Source organism: Mustela putorius, unplaced genomic scaffold (assembly GCF_011764305.1).
Source record: "Mustela putorius furo isolate JIRA1106 unplaced genomic scaffold, ASM1176430v1.1 tig00003863_pilon_pilon_pilon, whole genome shotgun sequence".
NCBI classification, from domain to species: Eukaryota; Metazoa; Chordata; class Mammalia; order Carnivora; family Mustelidae; genus Mustela; species Mustela putorius.
In genome coordinates this window covers 12,766,624-12,790,161 of record NW_025422015.1, presented here as the reverse complement: position 1 = coordinate 12,790,161, position 23,538 = coordinate 12,766,624, and the positions used below count along the sequence as shown (strand labels likewise).

The window sequence follows — 23,538 nt, the reverse complement described above, 5'->3', positions numbered from 1 at the left end:
GGGAAGAGAAGCAAAATAACTAATTATGAGGACTTACGGTATAGTAATGACAGAGTACAGGGAAGATATTTTACTCCTGCCATTTGCCTGGCACTATGCCTAAACACTTTAGATATACCTTACTTCATCTTTTACAACTCTGAATTATAGTAAGAAAACCAAGAGTCAGGAAAATAAAAGTAACTTGTCCCCACATGCTCTGGCCCAGAACATCACTTCATGTGATGAACATCCAGCCTTTTTTTCCCTTTGTAATTTCTATTCTGTTGCAACTAATAGTTTTATAAAATACAAGTAATTATTGAATTACTAGAAAAGTGAAACTTAAAAGGAGACCTGTAAATCCAAGCCAATTTGTTACAGGTTCCCTCAAGGCTTTTAGTTTCTGTATGGTCTTGTCACAAACTCATAAATGGTTTGGACACTGGAACTGGGACCACATTTTGATTGGCACTGATCTAAAGCCCTCTCTGGAAACCCCCAGGGAATCCTGTTTATATACCAACCTGACTCTCCCTGCTCAGAAACAGAGCTTTGCAACATCTCTGCAGTGATTATATATATGAATCACAGGCTGGGAAAGAGGTAATCTGTTTAAAATATCCATTTGTACTGAAAGATTCTGAATTAAGCCACATCTTACTGGTAACCTAGAAAACCATGATAGACCAGGAGAAATGATGTGCTTACGAAAGGATGTGTTCAGGACATATACCATACCTTGGGTTTTCATGCTCTTACTGTATGTACACTGAAGGTCTCATTCTTAGCATTTACAATAACAAAAAAATATAAAGGTAGTATCTATCTTACTAGAGTAGGAATTCCACATACTTTGAATTCATTTCTGTGTAATAATTACTGCTTAATCGTGAATGAATGGTACGTGTTTGCATGCAGTGTTAGGATAATGTGACTTAAGAATACTACAGGCATTGGCCTCTGAAGTCCATACGCGACTTCATTAGCTGTGTGACTTTGGCCAATTACTTGCATTATGTAAGCCTGTTCCCCTGTCTTTAAGGTGAAGAAAATTATAATGACCTGTTTTGTCAAGTACTCCTAGATTTCAAATGAGAAATGTATGTAAAGCCTTCAGTAAATAGCAAATGCTTAAAAAACACAAGTTCTTGCTTTTACTACTAGATGGTTAGTGTTTTATTGTGCTGTATTACAAAGGGCATCAGCAAATACATGAAAAATTTAATGGAAACCATCCTAAACTGCTCAGTTTTATATATTTATTTAACATGAATCTATTCAAAAATAGATGGGCGTTATATACTATATACTACTATATGTGGAGGTCCAACATGTGCAGTTGGAGTCCCAAGAAAGAGAATAGAAAGAAAATGTAGAAGAAAAGATATTTGAGGAAATAACGTAAATTTTCTATATTGGATCCAACAAGTTCAGTGAACCCTAAGTAAGATAAATAAAAAACTATACCCGAGAACATTATATAGGCAAACCAGTGAAGTTGGGTGGTGGAAGAGAAAATCTTGAAAGAGCAGTCTTGGCAACCAATACATTATACACAAGGTAACACTGTTTTGAAGGATGGTTGACTTCTCATTTTTTGAAAAAAATGGTGGCAAAAAGATAATGAAATTGACATGTATAATACTGAAAGAAAGAAAAAAAAGAACCTGTGAATTCAGAATTCTACTTTGAACAAAGCTATCCTTCAAAATACAAAAGTAAAATAAAAGACCTTTTCAGCAAATTAGTTCATTGCTAGCAAATCTGCTATAAGGAGCTAAAGAACTAAAGAACCACAGAAACAAAGTTTTTTAGGCTGAAGGAAATGATAACAGGTGGCAGCTTGGACTTAGAGGAAGGAGAGAGGTACACTGAACATAGTATGTAGATAGATACATTTTTTAAAAATCTACATATTTTCTCTTTTCCTTCATTTCTTTAAAAAGATATCTGCCTATTAAGTAAAAATTATTATACCTGTACATATTTGTTAAACCCAAAAGAAGACAGAAAAAGGGAAAAGAGGGTAACAAAAACAGATGGGACTAATACAAAACAATTAGCAAATTTTAGGCCTGAATATAGTTATGTCAGTATATACTATATATGTAAATGGACTAACACTAAGAGGCTTTCAGTCTAGATTAAAAAAAACAAGCTATAACTTTATACTGCTATAACTTTATACTATTTACAAGAGACACCTTTTAAGTACAGAAACACAGATATTTTGAAAATGAAAGGATAGAAAATACTTAATGCAAATACTAAGTAAATAAAATTCCAAGTGAACACATTAATATTAGACAAACTTTAGGAAGATGTTAGTAGAAGTAAAATGGGACTTTGAATAGCAATAAAGGGTTCAGTTCATCAGTAAGATATTACAGTTATACATGTACACAAAATAAGTTTTAATTATAGAAAACAAAAATTGATAGAAATAAAAATACAGAAAAATTGATAATCATAGTTTGAGATATTAACACTCCCTCAATCATCCTTAGAATAAATAGTTTAAAAACAGTAAAGTTAATAAAGACTGGCCAAATACTGGCTAGAAAGTAGAAAAACAAAGAGTTTTCATACATTGCTTGGTGAAAATGATAAATGTTATAACCACTTTGGGAGAAGATGTTTTCTTTCTTTCTTTCTTTCTTTTTTTTTTTAATTTGAAGTTAAATATACACCTATTCTTTTACCCAGCAATTCCTCCTTGGTGTTTATCCAAGAGAAAAGAAACCTGTGTCCCAAAAAAGACTTGTTCAAGAGAGCTCATAGTAACTTTATTCTTAATAGCCTGGGGCTGGAAACAGCCCAGGTGTCTACCAGCAGAGGACTTAATAAATGTACTGCTCTGTACTGAGATCTAAATTGGTAGTACTGATACACCCTACAACATTGGTGACTCTTAAAGGGATTATGCTGAGCAAAAGAAGACTCAATACAAACTGATCCCTTCATACAAAGTACTCCAATATACAAATCTATTCTATTGAAAAAGTTAGGATTTGTATCTGGTGGGGGATGGGGCAAATTGATCTGAAAAGAGATACAAAGGAACCTTCTGGGAAACCAAAAGTGTTACGTTTTGATAGGAGTATATTTTATACAGGTATATCTATTTGTTAGAACTACCTAAATTATATACAAGATTTATGTATCTCAAGGTATGTCAATATTACTGCATAAAGCTAAATATTGAATTGTTGTTGGTATTTGTTTTTAATGCTTTGGGCTGGCAGTTCGAAAACTGCTTACTCTGTATTCTATGATTGAGCAAATGTGTAAATATATTGAGAGAGCTAGGTTTCTCACTTCTGGGGAAAAAGGTTCGACTAGGGTGGGAGAAGACTAGATTCTGTTAATGGCTTTGGATTGGAATTGGAGATGTCCATATTATTCATGCTTTTAAATATATTTGATAGAGCAAAGTAGATACATGTGATAGTATAGTGATTATGTAGTAGTATAGGTAGTATATATGTATACTATAACTGTATATATGTACAGTATGTATATTTGTGTATATACATAGAGCATACATTCATAGATGGGTGTATACATGCACATAAAATTTAGTTCTTATATGTCTGTAGCAGAGGGTCCTGGAAGCAATGGTGCACCAAATAGCAGTGAGGGCACACCTCAGTGTCTTATTTTGGGTTCCAAATACCATTCATCTGTGAAAAGAGCCAGTTCTCTTACAGAAAAGGCTGGATTTAGGACTGGGTCAGGAAAGGTATTAGATGAATTGGACCTTTGTCCTGTGCCAGAAAGTAAAATCTTCATATGATTTTGGGGGTATGTCAGAAGGATCCAGAACAAGCTGGAAAGGGTTTCCACTTTTCCATGTCAGGGACAATTTGAGCATCAAAACAGAATGATATTAATAGATGAAAACTAGTTGAGTAAAATAAGAATGGATGGGTCTGTACTGAAACATACAGAGAAATACATGAGTGAATTGATGAGTGAATGAATGAGTGAATAATGGAAAAACAGAAGGCCCTTTATAATAGAATTCTAATAAATACAGAATAGTGATAAAGGTAGAAATAATTTATGAGGTTTAAAACTAATAGGTGGGAAGTTTGATGAAGAACAGGATATTTGCTTTAGTCTCTATTCCCTCAAATTGCTTATTTTAAAGGAGGAAGTAATAAGTCTCTGACGGAGAAACATGGTGTCTGACACCACTTTTAACCAAGTCATCAAACATGACACAACCAGTATTGGGACCAACCAATACCATGTGCTTTCTAGTAAGATGAAGTGAGAAAGACAAATATCACTTCAGTGCTAATCCTGATAAAAATGCATAATCTGAACCTAATCACGAGGAAATATCAGACAAATCCTAAAAAATAGACGTTTTACAATTAAGTTGACTTTTTTTTTTTTAAACATGAAGGTCAAGAAACATTAACAAAGGCTGTTCAAATTAAAGACTAAAAAGACATGAAAACTAAATAATGCAAACTTCTTAAATTATATAAACCTAGGGAGGTAGTAACTATGGGGGACATAATTGGAACAATTGACAGAAGTTGTTCGGACTGCAGGTCATAGAATACTCTTATATAACTATTAAATTTCCTGATTTTAATAACCATTGTGTATGAGACTGTCATCAATCTTAGAAAATTGGTAAAGAAAGGATAAGAGGCACAGTGACTTCCAACTTAATCCTAAATGGTACAGAAAAAAAAGTGATACAATTTGCATATTAATATATGTATAAATGTGTATATATTAATGGATAGATAAAAATGCAAACACTTGGGGAATCTAAGTGAAAGGTATGTGAGAGTATCTTGTACTTATGGCAAAACTTTCCTAAGCTTGATAAAACTGCATAAAAAGTTATTTCACAGAACTATATATAGAGAGAACGATATATATATGTATGTATGTATTATTTTATATAGTTTTTAAATGTTCAATAAATCTCCATAGGAAATATATGTAATTTGTGACAACAAATAATTCAGTATTGGAGTCATTGTGGTAATAAATTTGTTGAATATGTATTTTTCAAGCATTTCTCATTGTATTTTGTCCATTGTTCTGGAAGTTAGAGCCCTTGTTTATATACTATATTTGGGAGAATTGAGGAACTAAGAATATCTAAGTATTATCTTTGATGTTACCACCCACTTGGAGATAATTCCTTTCTTTTGTATCATTAACTGCTTTGAAATGTTAATGAAAACTATGGATTCTCTCCCATGCATTATGTATTGCATTTTTGCATATAATTCAGAGGGTTTCACTGACAACCTCAGCCCTGTCCTTCTTTGCAAGCCTAAGTCAAACTGTGTACCCAAGTATAATATTTACATTTATTCATTAGCAAAAATGTTTTCTAGTTCAGTGTTTTTCAAAGTGTGGTTCCAAGACAACCACCTTCAGAATCATTTGGCTATTTGATTTTTAAAAAAACGTGGATTCCAGAATCTGCTGTCCTTTCCTTGATCATCAAATATTAAGCTCTGCTATACATCAAGCATGGTTCTAGGCACAAGTAATGCAGCAATGAGTAAAATCCCTGCCCTCATGGGAATCTCAGTCTTCTGGTGGAGACAGTGATCAAATTAATACATCAAAATGTCTAGTATGTCAGATTGATAAGTGCCATAGCAAAACTCAAGGTAGGGTTAGGAAAGTTCATTTCAGTAGGGTGGTTGGGAATGGCTTCACTGAGAAGCAACATTTTAGCAATGCCCTTGAAGAAGATAAGAGAATGAAATGTAAAGATGTTCAGGAAGAGAACATCTTTGTCTTCGTAAGACAAAGTGCAAACCGTTTGAGGTAGTAAAGAGGATCTATTCAAGTTTAAGAAGTATCAGTGAAGATATAGTATAGTTAAATCTGGAGTGAGAGAGGAGACTGATAGGAGGTAAGGGTGAGGAGGAGTTCAGCTAGAATTGATGGAATTTAAGTGCTATTTTTAAAGCATTTCATAAATTAAAGTATTTCTAGTGGTCAAGGATGGAAGTAAGTTGGCCCATTAGTTCATTTTTAAATAATCAGAGTGAAAGGTAATACTGGCTGAGATCAAAATTTGCAGTAGGAAAGGTGCTGAGAAGTAGTTGGACTCTGAATGTATTTTGAATGGAGAGTGGACAGACTTTAAAAGATTTGTTGGTAGATTATAAGAGAAATACAGGACTAAAAATAACTCCAGTGATTTGGGCTCGAACAACTGCAAGAATGCCATGTACTGACATGGGGAAGAACAAATTTAGTGGGAAAATATCAGAAGTTGCTGTTGAACTCTGAATGCTTTGAACTATCAGGTGTACAGTAAATTGTTGAGATGAATCAAAAGTTCACAAGAGAAAACTGAGCAGAGAATATGAATTTGAGATTTGGAGCATAGGGTGATACTTAAAACCATTACACTGAACAAGATCAGCCAGGTAAAGTGTTAGAAGAGAAGAGGAGAAGTCCAAGAACTGAAGCCTGTGGAGGGTTCCCCACTTTGTAGATAAAAAGAATCAGGAGCACCCAGCAAGGCAAAAACAAAACAAACAAACCAAACAAAAATAAAAACACCCAGTAGACCTTGATAACCAGGAAACCCAGTGAAAGGACATTACAAAGAGGAGGAAGTGCTCAACTTTTCATGCTGATAGAGTCAAGTAGGATGATGTCCAAGTTTGGGATTTTGTAAGAGAGAAGTAATCTGTAACCTTGACAAAAGCAATTGTAGTGGAATAAACACTTGACCAGGTGGGTTCAAAACAAAAATCCAAGAGACAGAATGGGAGCATACTCTTTCAAAGTGGCTTTTTGGCATGATAATAGAAAATGATTTTTATCAGATTTTCCATAGTTTGGACTAAGAATCTATTTTTTTATTATATCCTCATGTAATTTTTATATGTACCGGGTTTGGGAACCCCTGCTTTAGCCTTTGGTTTGCATTTCCTAACCAGTCATTCTTCAGTGTAGCAAATGCACATGATTTAAAAATCAAATGAAAATTCTTACCACCACTGACTCTTGTGTCCAAAATTTGCAGTTGTCAGTGATTCTCATCAATCTAGTTACAAAACAGGAACTTAGAGGCCACAGACAAAAGTAAAAGTTCTTTTTGTAATTCCTGTTTCCCAGAAAGGATGTCTAATCAGCCAAAAGGAGTTAAAAGATCTCAAAAATATTGACATCTTGAAATTTTCCTCTTCAAATATTCTTTGATATCTAGCATCCTTTATTTTAAAGAAAACAAAATTAAAAAGCAAATTAATTTTGAGTACAGCTGCCAAAATTTTCTGTGAAGTATTACAAGTTCCAGTTTGTGGTGGTGTCTTGAAAATAGTACGGAATAAAAAATAAACAGTTGTATTGATTTATCTGTCTGGGGAAATTTTGTAAAAGGTATTTACTAAAATGAAGCCATCTCACGTTAGAGTAATGTTTTTAAACTTCACATACTAAGGAAGGAACTCAGCATAGTTTATACATCTTTACCCTGTTTTTTACTGTGAAATTAGGAATGTAGGAACCTCCTAAAGTTATCATAATGCAACTTAACCCAGTTTAGTCTTTAGATGGTGTTAAATTATTTTGAGCCAAGAAAAATCTGCCCTATTTTTAAAGGTCCCAAAGGAAGGCAAATTAAACTTTCCTAAGCAGTTTATTCATTTTCTTTCAAAAGAGTCCTCTTTATATATACCAAATTATAGCCTCTATTAATATGCATTAAGTAGCTGACCTTTTAAAGCCAGTTTTACCTTATTTCATATATTCCCATCTGAGTTACAAATTGTAGTGTGCTAATTGTAGCATAAGGTAGCCCTGAATGAGTGGATGGCTTCACTGCAAAATAGTGCTACTTTGGGTAAGTCATTTACTTTTGTACTGCCATTTGCTCCTATTTATAATACTGGATTGCAGAATTTTAAGAGAGAAAGGTGAAGAAAATATCATAGACTTTAGATAGTACAGTGATGGAAATTATTGCTTAGCTTTAATTTTGGACTCCCAAAGTTCACACCTGCCTGTTCATCGTGTTATCCCCAGCACTTCGGATCTGTAACTGACTTGAATAAATGATTAATTTATGTGCTTGTAGGGAAGTTGATAAGAGAATAAATATTTGAACTGAGCCTAAGGAGACTCCTGTTGGAAGAGGAAACCATGTTTAATAGGAAGACTAGCAGGAGAGAAGACTGCAGATGAGAAAGAATCTCATCTGGATTGAGGGGAGATAGTAGGAAGTAGAGTAGACTAAAACAGTATCCACAGTGTGGAAGGCCTTGAATTCTAGGTTAAACTGTATTTACTTCATTGACCCAGTATTTTAATATCTCAGAGCCTTGTGATGACCTGCCTAAATTTCAAGGTTATTATGAGAACCAATTAAGAGAAAAATGTGTAAGTGCTTCAGAACCTGTAAGGTACTATAAACATGCTGGTCCACAACTTTACTCTTGTCTTGGATTTATCTTACTTACTCAGCTGGTCCCTGGTATGTCTATTCCACCTGTGGCAAATTTACTTTCTCACCTTCATTCTCTAAATACCTCATTTACTTCTGCCCTTCTTTCTTTGCTTGTTCTTTTACTTCTCTCCACGATAGTCTTACTACTACTTTCCATCCCATCCCATAAGACCAAGCTAACATACCATTTTACTTCATCAGCTGTCCATTATTGTAGACTTACCAAAGAAACAAGTTCAGTACTTTCTACCTACTATATTTTTATAGTACTGTTGTTTTGTATTTTAAATCTCTATCCATAACAAGATGATCAGCTCTCTAAGGGCAGAAGTCAGTGTATTGACTTGTTTTATATCTCCCTTTTGCCTATCTTAGGTCTTAACTAAAAGCAATTATTTATAAAGCATAAAAAATGTTGAGATTATCTGTATCCTAGGTTTTCCCCAAAATAGGGAAGCTATAAATCACTGAAAACTTGAAGTAATTCCCTTCACTAGTTAAGTGGCTTTCCTAGTACTTAATTATATAAAAACATAATTCATATTTAAAATTGTATTGCATGGAGTACTGGGTGTAGTACATAAACAGTGAATCTTAGAACACTGAAAAAATAAAATAAAATTTTAAAAAATAAATAAAATAAAAATAAAATTGTATGTGAATCCATTGATTGAGCCCACCCATTTATAGAATGTGCTAGTACAGGGTGTGTAATTTTATCTGGAGATGAGCTAGAGGATTAGTAGCCAAAGACCGGAGGGAAAGCAGGAGAACAAGAGTGTCACAAAAACCAGTAATAGACAGTGTTTCACAGAGTTTGGAATGGTTCGATGTTTTGTATGCTGCTGAGAGGTTTGGTAAGATAATACCTACAAGTGTCTGTTGGATTTGCCAGCATGGAGAGGGCTGTTGGTGACACTGAGCACATTCCTTAAGTGAACTAACAACTTAAGTGAGGTGGGGGCTGGTACATGTGGGCTCACTGCCATTAAAGGCATGGCACATTCAAATTCTCTGACCTTTTATGTGCTGAAAATCAAACAAAAGAAACTTTTTTCTCTCTAGAGTGAGTCAGCTGGTGAAGAAGTGAAAAGTTAAATGTGGATACTTCTAAAAAGTTTCTTTATAAAATAATAAAGTAGAATAAATTAAAATCATACCTGGAAGAAAATGGTAATCAGTGTAGAAAAGTTGTTTTTAGTAGAACATAGAGGAGGATTGTTTGATTTATGATGGACATTCTCATATTTCCATTGCAGACCTTTTCTGAAGTACAGAATCATAAGCGAGAACTAGGTATGTGCTTGAGGAAGATAGCTTTTTATGGTCTGTTGAGCCCTAGACATTTGGTAGAATCCAGTGGTAGGATGGGGAGGTTGCCAGATTGTTTCAGAGATGTAACATGCAAAAATGGGTTTTATCTCAGAAATACCATAGGTTATCACTGTATCTTTTTATTTGACTTCTTACTAGAATTTAATATTGATATAAAATTTAATATTGATATAAAAATATTCCTTCTAGAATGTGAAACACAGAAAATATGCAAGGTGGAAGGCAACATATATCCATAATTGTTTAAAGAATGGAGAGACTCCTCAAGCAGGGCCTGTTGGAATTGAAGAAGATAATGGTATGTATTTACTTATTTAAGTAAAATGACTTAGTAGAATCATAATTGTTCCGAATATTATCCATGATTTTTCAAAGAAACAGTACATTTTCTTTTGTTCCATCAGGTCCAAAATCCATGAAAATTAGGTGTAAAATAAATTTAGGGACAGTGAGAGATTAAGGCCAAATTGCTTTAATATCTGTCTTTATCAACAAGATAGCCTGGCCATCTCCTGCCTGTAATCAGATTTCATTCTTACATAGAACAGGTAATCCATTTATAGTTTATAAAATATTCCCAAACCACAAAGGACACTATTAATTTTTATGTATCTATTTGAGGTGAGGTATTTTTTTTTTGTCCGAGGGGTAGGTAGTACATTCACATGGTTTAAAATTTATAGGGGATATAAAAAAATATATTAAATGAATTTCTCATTTCCATCACATCCCTCATTTGGCCAGATTCTACCAAACCCAGATAAATAAATACTATATTATTTTAGGTTTTTTTGTGTCCCTTAACAGATGATTTTTTATGAATTTACAAATAAATAGGAATACATAGCTTCCTTTTTTTTTATACTATTGGTAATATAGACACTTCTGCACCTGATTTTTGTTTTGACTTAATAAATGCATGAAAGATTCACCATTACATAATAAGTAGTTTTGTAAAATTAAATTGTGAAAAAATAAGGGTCTTACCATTTCACTTCACCTTTCAGTGTGTAATTGAAAAGAAAAGGAAGGACCTTTTTCACTTGTTTTTATTGATTAGACATACAGGAAATTGACTATTAGGAGAATAATCACTGTAATCTGCATTAAAATTCTAGGTGATCTTTGTATTTTGTTATACAGATTTTAGGCATCTGTGAAAATGGTCATTCAGTGCACGAGTTTCTTAAACCATTTCTTAAAGGGTTAGATAATAAATATTTTAGGTTTCTAGGTCATGAGGTCTTGTGGCAACTTCTCAGCTGCTCATACAGTGCAGAGGTAGCCACAGACAATATGTAATCAAATGAGCATGTCTCTGTTCCAATAAAACTTTGCTTAACAAAAACAGATAGTCAACCTGTTGGCCAGAGTTGACTGACACCAGCCTAATCCAGATCCTTAGATCTGTTTCTGTAGTGAATTTATTAAAAGATTTCCTAATATTGAACCATCTCTATATTTTGTAATAAACCTCATTTAGACGCTGTGTATCGTGTAAGACTGATGAATCACAGACCTGTACCCTTGAAACAAATAATACATCATATGTTAATAATAAACTTCATTTGACTCTTTTGGGTTTTTTTAAATAGATTAATTTCACTACTACTCTAATGTTACCAGCTTTACATTGAGTAATAAACCTCATGTGGCTCTGTTTTTTGGTTTTGGGTTTTTTTTTTTTTTTTATTATATTGATGGATTCAGTTCACTACTATATATTTAGGATTTTTGAATTGACATTCATGAGTAAGACTGGTCTAGTTTTCCTTTGGGGTGTCAATGTTCTGCTTACTCCATAAATATAATCTGAATATTTCTAGTATTTTTTTATGTTTTGGAACATTTTGATCACCTTAGAATCTCCTTTCCCTTAAATGTTTTCTAGAAATTTTTTTGTGAAACCAGCTGTTCCTGTTCTGGGGATGGCTTGTTGGCCCTACTCCTCCATGGGAATTAATCCTCTTGGATTTTTTTTTTTTTTCAATTTTCTCAATGCCTGATGAAATTAATAATTTAGTTCTTATGGGCCATTTTAGTGATTTCTACATATATGTGCTGTCCTCACAGTTTTTCAAATGATAGTTACATTGCAGTTCTGCATAGTAATATATTGTACATATTAAGTATCCATAACAAAATGTAATAGCTTTGTTGAGTATTTCCATATATCAGTTAAGAATGAATGGGTAGCAAGCACGCACATGAAATGATGCTGAAATCTTTAGTCATTAAGGAAAAACAAATAAAGACTATAGCAAGCTCTATCATACCTACTAGAATTTAGGGCTAAAATTGAACAAACCGATAGTCCCAAGTGCTACTGAGAATGCCAGGTAGCTGGAACTCTCACACATTACTCATGGGGAAAGAAAAGGAAAACAGTTTGGCAGTTTTTTATAAAATTAAAAATACACTTGACACAATATCTGGCAGCCCCACTTCAAGGTATTTTTTTACCCAAGAGAAATGTAGACATATGTCCATATAAAGCCTTATACATAACTTAACAGCAGCTTTATTTGTAATTGCCAAAAGTGGAAATAATTCAGATGCCATCAGCTACTGATATTTGCAGCAATATGGTATGGACTGATTTCAGAAGCATTATGCTAAGTGAAAGAAGCCAAACAGAGAAGGCTACATATGTATTATATGATTGTATTCATACAACTTTCTGGAGAAGGCAGTGTTCTAGGGACATAAATCAGGTAAGTTGAGTACTTGGGGTGAGGAAGGGGTTTACTACAAAGGAACATGGGAAAGGCTTGGGGATGACCAGAAGTGGTGGTTATACATTGTATAAGTTTTATGTCAAAACTGTATACCCAAGATGTGTGAATTTTACTGCATATAAATTATAGCTCAGTAAACCTGCCTTTAAAAGACAAAGGAGATGGGAGGAGAGAACAAGTGAGGAAGACAAGAAAACCTTCTTGTTCTCTTTATTATTTAGAGGACTGTTTAAAATGTTACAGTGCCATTTGGTGAAAAAGGTAACTACAGTTTTATATATGAATACTCTAAATTATTTTGCAGTTTGTCTTCTAGAGATGCAAGCTTTCATATGGCATTTCAAGTTAACTTTTTGTTATCTATTTGTGAAAAACACTTCATGATATGTCCTTAACTAATTTACAATAGTCTTTTTCACAAAGAATTTTTCTTACAGTCATTTTCTGTAATAAATACCTTGCATTCATATAGTGCCTTAAAGCTTACAAATCATTTCCACTTATTCATACCCTCGGAAATCCCTTGGGACTAGTTTATGTTATTACTGTTGTACACAGGAGTAAGTTGAGATTCCACATGGGTTAGAGCCTGCCTAAGGACATAGAATCATGAAACAGAACTAGAACTTGAATCCCTGGCCCTCTTATTCTGAGTCATGTGTCTTTTTGGTATTTTGTTTCTTCATTTTTTTTATACCCAGTGTCTGTGTTTTTTACATACTTCCTTTCCTACTTTAATACTGACCATAATCAGGAATGTTTTATGTCTGTCCTACTGTTAACAAGTGTCCACAAGAAAATACCCAAGATCTTCAGGCTTTAAGCAAGAGTCACCACAATGTGGCATCAGCCTACTTTACCAATTTTATTTTCTGTTCCTCTCTTGTATTGTCTTGGGTGGGTCAGGTTACCATAACAAAACACCATAGACTGGGGTGGCATTCATTTTCTCAGGGGTCTAGAGGCTGGAAAGTCCAAGACCAAAGTGGAGCAGGGTTCTTTTGCTCTTGAGTGCCTACTTCCTGGCTTTCAGACATCAGCCTTCTCTTTGTTCTCATATGACCGAGAGAGAAACAAATCTTTCCTTTCTGTAAGGCCACAATTCTATTAGAATAGGACTCTACCCTTATGACTCTTTAACCTTTGTTACCTTCTGAAGAGCTTATCTCCAAATATAGTCAAATTGGTGATTAGGGCTTGGTCATATGAGTTTTGTGGGGACACAGTTCATTTCATAGGACCTATATATTCTCTTTATTATAGTCATAGATGTTAAGAGCTAGATGAAAAGAGACCTTCATCTCTTTCTTTAACTATAAAACCATTCCTCCCTCCTAAATTGCTTATCTTTTTTTACCTATCTGAATCCTGCCTATCTGTGATGTTTTCCCCTTTGTCTGAATTTCTGCAGAACTATTTTATGTATGTATATGAAGTCTTATAAAATATATAGCACTTAATAAAGTACTTTCATAGTTTATGTTAATATTTGTTATTTATGGAACGCTCGGTATTATCGGGCATTGTGCTAAATATTTTACATATATTAGCTTATTTAGTTCTCATAGCTTTTGAAGGTGGCTGGGCATTTCTGATCAAGCTCTAATAACTAGTTAATGAAACTCAGCAGTTGAACCCAGGCCTTCTAATTCTAAAGTCTGTGCTCTTATTCTGCATTTAAGCAGATGAATTTTTTCCCTTCAACCAGTTTTACAAGAAAATTTCTCAGCCAGTCATTAAAATTATTAATTTCACATTCTCTTGAGACCATAGTACCAACATTACAGGGTACATTTCTGTGCTTCAGATACGATTTAGAGACCTAAATTTGGAATGAACTCCCACTTCCCAGGACATATCCTTGTTCTTGCATTTTTAAAATGTCATTGTTTTTTATTCATTTTTAAAGAAACTTATTTTTTTAATGTCGTTTTGTCAGCATTTGCTGGGTACCAGGAATGAATAAAAGACATGATCCTTACAAGAGCATACATCTTCACAGGGTACAAAAGTTTTAATAAGCAGTTATAGTGCATGGTAATAAGAGATTGTGCCTGAGCTGAGTCTCAAAAGAGAAGTTGAATTAAGTTGGGTAAATGAAAAGAAAGGATGGTACAAATTTTTAAAAACAAAGCAAAACAAAAACACTTCAAAAGCAGCAGGGAGGCAGATTGAGATCTGGCTAAGACTGTAAAATCTGTGTGTGGGGGGGGTGATTTTTGAGAGCGAATTGGAGAAAGATAATTCTGCAGATTGTGAGAAGAATTCAGGGGCTATTAGTGATCTAAATTATAATAAAACAAAAGCCTGGGTGAGATATTGACATGGGGATAAGGAGAAGGAAATGTAATCAGTATAACATAGAACACTTTAATGAGGGAGGAAATGGATGATGATCCCTGAGTTTCCAGCCTTTCAAAGAAATGACTAATACAAGGTAGCAGGTTTGGTGGGAAAAATCAAGAAAAGATACTGAGATGCTCATTTGATTACTACATGCAGAACTCCCAGCTGCCAATTATATACTCATCTAAAGATTGCAGGAGAAAATTCTGGGCTAAAAGAATTTTGGAGTTGTCAACCTAAAAGCAAGAGATGAAGCCAAAGTAAAATGTTTCTTCACCCAGGGAGGGTGAATAGTTTAAGATCTAAGGCCAAAGATGAAACATTTCTTCACATTCAGTAATTACATTAAATTGGAAATTGAAGCTGAACCACTTCTCTTACCTGATGATATTTAAGTAACCTTTACACACACATATTTGTAGTAAATATAATCATATTGTACTTATCATTACCTTCTAACATCTGATTTGGGAGATATTTCTTGAATGTGGTTATACATATATTCTTAAATACACCATGCAAATAACGTTTTTTTGTTTTTAACATATTTGGCTTTAGTAGCATTTCAGATGTGTCATTTTAGATATATTAATATGCCTAATAAATAATCAGTGTTATTTTTTCTAGATATTCTTTCAGTGACTTCTAATACTAACATTTTCAACTTATGTCCTTGAAAGTGTACATTTTAATAATTATCATGAACTCTTCTGTTGTGATATGGTTGTTTTATGCTTTTTATAATACTAACTTACTAGATAATTAGATACATATAATTTTTGTTATGTTTTCCAAAAATTAAGCTTACATGGAGCTTATAATTTCTTTCATTATTTTTAATCAGTTTTTATAGAGCCTCTAAGTAGAAAATTGGGAGTTACGGAATACCAATAATCCTTTAAAATCTAAAGGAGAATATTTTCACTGGATACTTTTTCAAAAGAACAAAATGTAACCTGGTAATTTAATCAAGTGTTAATGTCATGACATCTAACAGTGTCTGCTCAGAAATGGTTTATGGCTCTAAAATGGTTTATGTCCTTAAATCTGAATGTATAAGAGAAAAGCCTTCTTCAAAACCTTGATTCTTCTTTTCCGAGTATATCGTTATATTCTCTTGTGTTCTTAAATTAACTCTAGGGGTAAAATGTATTATGTTTAACAAAAGTCTAATTCTCTGTTATTCTGGAATTAAATTTCTAGTAAAACCATAAAAATAATGGATATTACTCCTTAGAGTAAGAAAAAAGGGAAAGATAATTCTGAAAATACTGCTGTGTGCAATTAAGTCATATTATCGAAAAGTACATAAGGAAACCATATGATTAGTACAAAAACAGTGTTCCAGGAAAAAATAAGGCTCAACTGAAGGGAATTCTCTTAACATTCAAACTCTAGGTTTACATGTCTGTCAACTCAGTATCTGCAAAATGATGCTATTTTTAACTGGTTATTATTAAACTATATTCAATAAAAAAGTAATATTTTTTATCATATTTCTACTAATTTAAAATTTCCCTCTTTGGGGAAACCCTAAGACACAGTTAACTTCAACATTTTTTAGTCTCAGTAAATATTTGCTGCTAATTAAGACCTGTAATTGCAGAACATAGGAGATATAAAATAAGCCAATATATTAGTCATCTAAAATGTAATCTTAAAGTTCCCTAATCTAGTGTTAATGTCATAGCTTTTTACAGTACTTCCTCAGAAATGGTTTATGGCTCTACAGAAGGATATAATTTTATATATATATATATATATACTTTCTGAAGTATTTGAAAATGAGTTGAAGAATGCTCTTTTGCTTCTCAGTACTTCATTCAAATCTGTTCAGTTGATTTAATAATCTCCTTTGTGGCTCTAGTCCAGGATTAACCACTGCATCTGACTTTCATGTCTCCTTAGTTATCTTTAACCTGGAATGGTCCTTCAGCCTTTCTAAGTGTTTCTTGGCCCAGTGTTTTTGAAGAGTACAGGTTAGTTATAGACTGTCCCTCAATTTGGGTTTGCCTGATGTTGCCTCATAATCAGATTACAGTTACATGCTTAGCAGAAATACACCAGGATGAGATTATGTTTCCTATGTCAACATTGGAAGGTTGTATAATATTGGTGAAATATTGGTCATATTAACTGATCACTCAAGTAATGTGGTATTCTCTGGGTTATTACACTTTAAAATGATTTTCTTTTTGTTATCAATAAGCTGTTTGTGTTACTAATAAGTTACTGGGGAATAAGTCCCTTTGAGACCATGTAAGTACCCTGGGTTTTTCTTTGTTTTGTTTTGTTTTGTTTTTTAAAGATTTTATTTATTTATTTGACACAGAGAGATCACAGGTAGGTAGAGAGGCTGGCAGAGAGAGAGAGAGAAGCAGGCTCCCCGCCGAGCAGAGAGCCCGATGTGGGACTCGATCCCAGGACCCTGAGATCATGACCTGAGCCGAAGGCAGCAGCTTAACCCACTGAGCCACCCAGGCGCCCCAAGTACCCTGTTTTTAATAAAAAATTACCCCACAGTCTTTAACATCTACTGATACAAATTAAAGTTTACTGTTTGCTTAGTATATAATTCAGTGACTCAGTGACTTTTGACACTCACACCCTCTAAATAAAAAACATTTCCATTATCCCCCAAAATTACCTCATACTCTTTCCCAGTCCATTCGCACCTTGAGAAACAACTGACTTAGTTATTTGTTTAATCAAAAGTAGGTTCTGTCTGATTAAAACATTGTGTAAATGGAATCCCATGGTGGTGTTTTGCACCCAACTTCTTTCAACACTCTATCTGTGAGATTCATTGGTGTCTTGTGTAGCAATAGTCCACTCTTTTTTACTGCCGAGTAGTATTCTGTAGTATGGATGCCATAATTTGTTTATCAGCTCATCTGCCAATGAATATTGTGGCTATTTCTAGTTTGAGGTTATGATGAATTAAGCTGCTTGACATTTAAATGCATTTGGTTTTTAGACATACTTCACATTATATGTAAAGAGGTGGCGTGTGTTTCATCCTGCTGGGTCAATAACCAGAATAAAATTGTTGGGATATCTATCTATCTATCTATCTATATAGATAGATTTTTATAGATAGACATTTTATAGATAGACATTTTCTCATGTATCTATATAGATAGATAGATAGATAGATATCCCAAACCATTTTCTGAAGTCAGTGTACCATTTATACTTTAATCAGCCATGCATTAGAGTCTGTCACTCTGTATCCTTGCTAGCACCTCGTATTGTCAGTATTTTTAAATTTAGCCATTCTGATCCATATATATTGGTTTTTCATTGTGATTTAATTAGCATTTTCCCCCCAATGGCTAAATGATACTGAACTCTGTTATATGTGTTTACTGGATGTTCATATATATTTATTTGTGAAGTGTCTGTTTAAATCTTTTGCCTGTTCTTTTTTGTTGTGTAAATTCTACATAACAAAATTTACTATTTTAATCATTTAAATGTACAGCTCAGGGCGCCTGGGTGGCTCAGTGGGTTAAGCCGCTGCCTTCGGCTCAGGTCATGATCTCAGGGTCCTGGGATCGAGGCCCGCATCGGGCTCTCTGCTCGGCAGGGAGCCTGCTTCCCTCTCTCTCTCTGCCTGCCTCTCCATCTACTTGTGATTTCTCTCTGTCAAATAAATAAATAAAATCTTTAAAAAAAAAAAAAAAAAAAAAAAAAAAAAAAAAAAAAAAAAAAAAAAAATAAATGTACAGCTCAGTGGCATAAAAAGCACATTCATATTGTTCAGCCTGTCACCACCATCTAACTCCAGAATATTTTTATCTTCTCAAATTGAAACTCTATACCCATTAAACTATAAGTCCCCTTTACCCTATCCATTCCTAGCCTCTGGTCACCACTGTTCTGTTTTCTGTCTTTGTCTCTAGGTACCTCATGTACATGGAATCAGACAGTATTGGTCCTTTTGTGACTGGCCTTTTTCATTTATTGTAATGTCTTCCGGGTTCATCCATGTTACAAGATGTTTTAGAATTTCTTTTCAAACACTGAATAATATTCCATTATATGCCTTTACACATTGTATTTATTCATCCATTGAAGAACATTTTGGTTGTTTCTACCTTTCAGTTGTTGTGAGTACTACTGTGACCATTAACAAACTTGACCGTTTTTCATGGGTTGTCTGTCATTTTATTATTGAATTATTTACAAATTATGCATATAAGTTCTTTGTTAGATGCATGTTTTACAAATATTTACTACTGGTCTATTGCTTCCCTACTTGTTTTCTTACCTTCTTTTAATTACCAAAAATCTTTAATCCTGGCAAAATATAGTTTATAATTTTAAAATTTTTATGGCTACTTCTTATGTCTTATGAGATCTCTATCTATCTCTACCTTAAAAATTCTTTCATATTTTTAATCCTGAAGACTTATCATTGGAGCTGTTACTTTTGTTTGTGAAAGACCTTAAATTTTTTCATGCATACAGTGTGAGGTAGGCTGGATTCAGGATTCTTTCCTCCATAAGGATAGCCTGTTATTCCAGCACCATTTGTTAAGCATTTTCCTTTCCTTGTTGAATTTCTTTGGTTCCTCTGTCAAAAATTCAATTAACCTTTTAAATATGATTCTGTTTCTGGATTCTATTCAATTACGTTGGTATGTTTTTCTAGTTGGTACCAATGGCACACAGCCCTCCACCTTTTTACAATAAACCTTAGAGTCAGGTGGCATAAGTTCTCCAACTCTTCTCTTCTTTCTCAAGATGTTCTTAGCTATTCTATGTCCTTTGATTTCAACATAAATTTGGAGTAGGTTTTTCAGTTTCTATTAAATAAAAAACAGCTGAACTTAGGTTTGATACTACACTGAATTTATAGATCAATTTAGGGAGAATGGGTACCTTAACAAAATTGAGTCTTTCATTACATGAATATGGTGTATCTTTCCATTTATTAAGCCTCCATTAATTTGTATTGATAGTATTTTGTATTTTTCCAAAGTAGAGATTTTTTGCCTCTTTGGTTAAAATTTGTTTTCCAAGTATTTGGTTTTTTTTCATTCCCTTGTTTACTTTTAGTGTATGAAATATAATTGATTTTTGTATAATGATGTTGTATTGCACAACCTTGCTAAATTTACTATTCTGGTGGTTGTTTTCTAGATTTCTTGGGAGTTTCTTTGTAAATAACCATGTTATCTGCAAAGAGAGACAGTTACGTGTCTGTTACTGGATTTAGCTACCTCAGCTTTTGTCTGCTTGGTATTTAATAGTTTATCCTTTTACTATAAGCATGTCTGAGTCTTAAAGCATATCGTGTTTCTTGATGTGGGTTTTGTTCATATGTTTGTTTAGTCTGTCAACATCAGCTTTCAAAATAGTGTTTGGTCCATTTAATGTAATTATTGCTAATCCTAGATTTAATTCTGTCATTTTTATCATTTGTCTTCTGTTAGTTCCATCTGTTTTTGTCTCCTCTTACAGTTTTTTCCCCTTCCCCCTCCTCCAGTGAGTTTTTCCTCTTTCTTTCTTTTTTTTTTTTTTAAAGATTTTTTTTTTTTTTGAGATTTTATTTATTTGTGAAGAGAGAGAGAGAGCAAGAAAGGGGAGAGGTCAGAGGGAGAAGACGACTCCCCACCCAGCAGGGAGTCCAATGTGGGACTTGATTCCGGGACTCCAGGATCGTGACCTAAGCCAAAGTCACTTGCTTAACCAGCTGAGCCACCCAGGTCCCCCGAGTTTTTCCTCTTTCATTCATTATGACTGCTTCTTTCTCTATGTCCTTAAACATATTTATAGTACCCGCTTTAATGTGATTTTTTTTTTTTTGCTAATTTTGATATCTAGGTCATTTGAGAATCATCTTCCCACCCACCCACCCCATGTTTCTATTAATTTTTATTGTTGATAACATCTTGTAGCTCCCCTGCATTTTCTCATCTTCCTCTTCCAAGTTCTTGGTTCTTGTTCTAGCAGGAAGTTAACATGCCTGGACTCAAACATTGCCTGTCTTTCTTTCAGCTTTAAGGCTATTGCTCTCACTAGGAGCCTCTAGAATCCCCCTGGAGTGTGCATGCATAGTTCAGGGTCATACAGTATTTAGTTGGGGTTTATACACACACTTCAAGGCTCACTTCTTTTGCACAGATTGTTGAGTGTGTGCAGGGGAAAACCCACATGAAGGCAAACCTTACCTGGTGAGATTTTCTCTCCAAAAGACCATCTTTACTCTAGTTTCTACCAGCTTTTAGTCACTTTCTAATGCCTTTAAAAAGTAGAGGGAGGGGCTCCTTCCCAGGACATGTAAATGTTAGAGTTCTCTAATATAGGAGAAAATTATTTTAGTGTATATAAAGTATAAATACATCTACAAGGTTACTTAGTAAAATGTGTATCTCGGAATAGATAGGTTTATTTTGGTTGATTAAAATTATCTACATTGAATATGTAATATATTATCAAACAAAAAAACTTATTTAAAAATTTGATAGGAAATAAATTGATTTTGGAAATCTCTTGCTCTCACTTACATTTTAAATTATGAGGATTCCCAAAAATGACTGTCATTTTAAATAGACTGTCACTATTTAATTTTCCCAGAGTAGCTTTCAAATTCAGCTAGTAAGATAGTATATTTTAAGTCTGAATTTCAGAACTTAAAAACACAAAGTCTCTACACTTAATCTTAGCCAAAAGGCCGAGAAGTGATTCTACACAAATTCTCTTATTATTCCTTTCTATGCAGGTAGCTCTGTGAAATCCCATTCCTTTGTTTTTGTTGATTAACCTAATACTTTGAACAGCAAACACATAGGTAGTCATTTAATGGCTTGTTGAATGATGAATAGAGTAAAGGGCAGCTGTCAGAAAAATAGGCTATGCATAGTATAAATGTGACATGTTTTGCCAAAAATATCATTTATCATAAGCTTAAAGAAAAGATTTTGTAGAATTAGAAAGTGTTACCTTGAAGTGACAATCATATTGTCAGGCACAATTAAGTGATTTAAGGAAAGAAAACAATTAAAACTATTATTTTAAGAGCTAGAGCCTGCTTATCAATTGCATTAAATAGAATTGCATCCAAACATCTGTTTGTCCTGTCTGTATAACAAAATAAGAATGTTTGGCGTTTTTCTTTCAAAATACCTAGTTTAACTTTACATCTATGTTATACAATAGATGTTGAAGAAAACGAAGATGCTGGAGCAACGTCCCTGCCGACTCAGCCACCTCAGCCGTCCTCTTCAGCTTATGATCCAAGCAGCATGCCATCAAGCAGCTTCACTGGGATACAGATTCCTCCCGGCGCGCACGCTCCTGCTAATACGCCAGCAGAAGTGCCTCACAGCACAGGTAGGAAATGAAAGCTTAACAAGTTTTGAACTCTCCTCTCATAAATGAGGACTGCACTTTATAGTGTGTTTATGCCTAAGCATGATGGTCATAAAGCATGATAAGATCTTTAAATTCTATTTCAGCCCACAAAACAATGTTACATCCGTTTTGTTGAAGTTTGAATGTTAACTGTCCTTTTGTTTTTTTGAGAAATGACCAAACATTTACAAACATTACTGTAAACTTTATATTTTTTTACTAAGAATAGCTTCTGTGCTTTTCGTGTGTGGTGCTATTTTCTCTTTCTTCCCGTCTGTTACCTTGCCCGTCACCCTTCACTGTTCAAGAGTAGCCCTGAGGTATGCGGGTCTTCTGTTATAATATGTTTTGATCAGTGTCCCACTGTGTCAGCAAGATTTGATTTTTCTTGCCTTATTTCCTTAGGACCCAATCTCTACCCTCAACATAGATACTATTAATGAAGGGAGCAGACATTGAGGCACACAGTCTCTGTAGCAGTGGAATCACAGATAACTGAAAAGAAGGGGTGTGGGTTAATTCTTTTAATATTATAAACAGTTGACTGAAGGAAAAAAGGGAAATGATAGCTACTTTGAATAAATCAGCATTGTATGTCTGTTTCTCATGGAAAAGATCTAACCACACTAGTCTCTAGTAACCAGTCGGTGTCAGTAAATAAAAGATAATATTTCAAACTGCAGATACTGTTCCATTTACTTGTATTATTGACAAAGTGTTGCCCTTACCTTCAAATAGAAGGGCATTTAAAGCCATAATTTGCATCTTGAAGTTTTTCCAAAAATTGTTCTTAAAATATTTCTTTTATCTCAGCATAAATGTAATCTGTGGTAGTAAACTGTACAAACATTTCAAAATAGTTAATTCATAGGATGAAAATCATCCTTTGAGCCCTAATTTCTAAGGTTTCTATTAAGTACCACACCATTACTAACTTTAAAATTTTCAGCCCCAGTTTAGGTGATTTTGCATGAGTTGCATAGCATTTAAGTTTTCTACTTGACTACCATAACACCAGTTTTTATTAGTTTCTTTCCTCCTATTTTCAAACCTTTAACTTTGTATTATCTGCAAATATGGCTATTACTTTTGTCTTGAAGAATATTGATGAATGTGATTATTTTAACACTGATCTCTTTTGTGTCATCATTCTATATATTTTACTCTGACTTTGCTTTGCTTTATGGTATGTATGTTGAGTTTATTAGACAAACCAATTTGAGTTTGTTTTGTAAGTAAAATTTCACAGAACACTATTATATTTTATTTCCAGTATTTCCAGTGTAGATTAATATAAGCAATACCAGCTACTTAGATGCATCT

General features: G+C 33.7%; 1 protein-coding gene across 1 annotated transcript in view; it reads left to right on the top strand.

Annotated features, from left to right (window-relative positions):
- The window catches only part of VTA1 (vesicle trafficking 1), a 64,247-nt gene that overhangs the window by 29,482 nt on the left and 11,227 nt on the right, over window positions 1-23,538 (top strand). Inside the window, exons 5-6 of the mRNA XM_004752732.3 lie at window positions 9,959-10,067; window positions 22,021-22,194. Coding sequence (XP_004752789.1) covers window positions 9,959-10,067; window positions 22,021-22,194 — 283 coding nt within the window. The remainder of the gene's footprint in view (window positions 1-9,958; window positions 10,068-22,020; window positions 22,195-23,538) is intronic.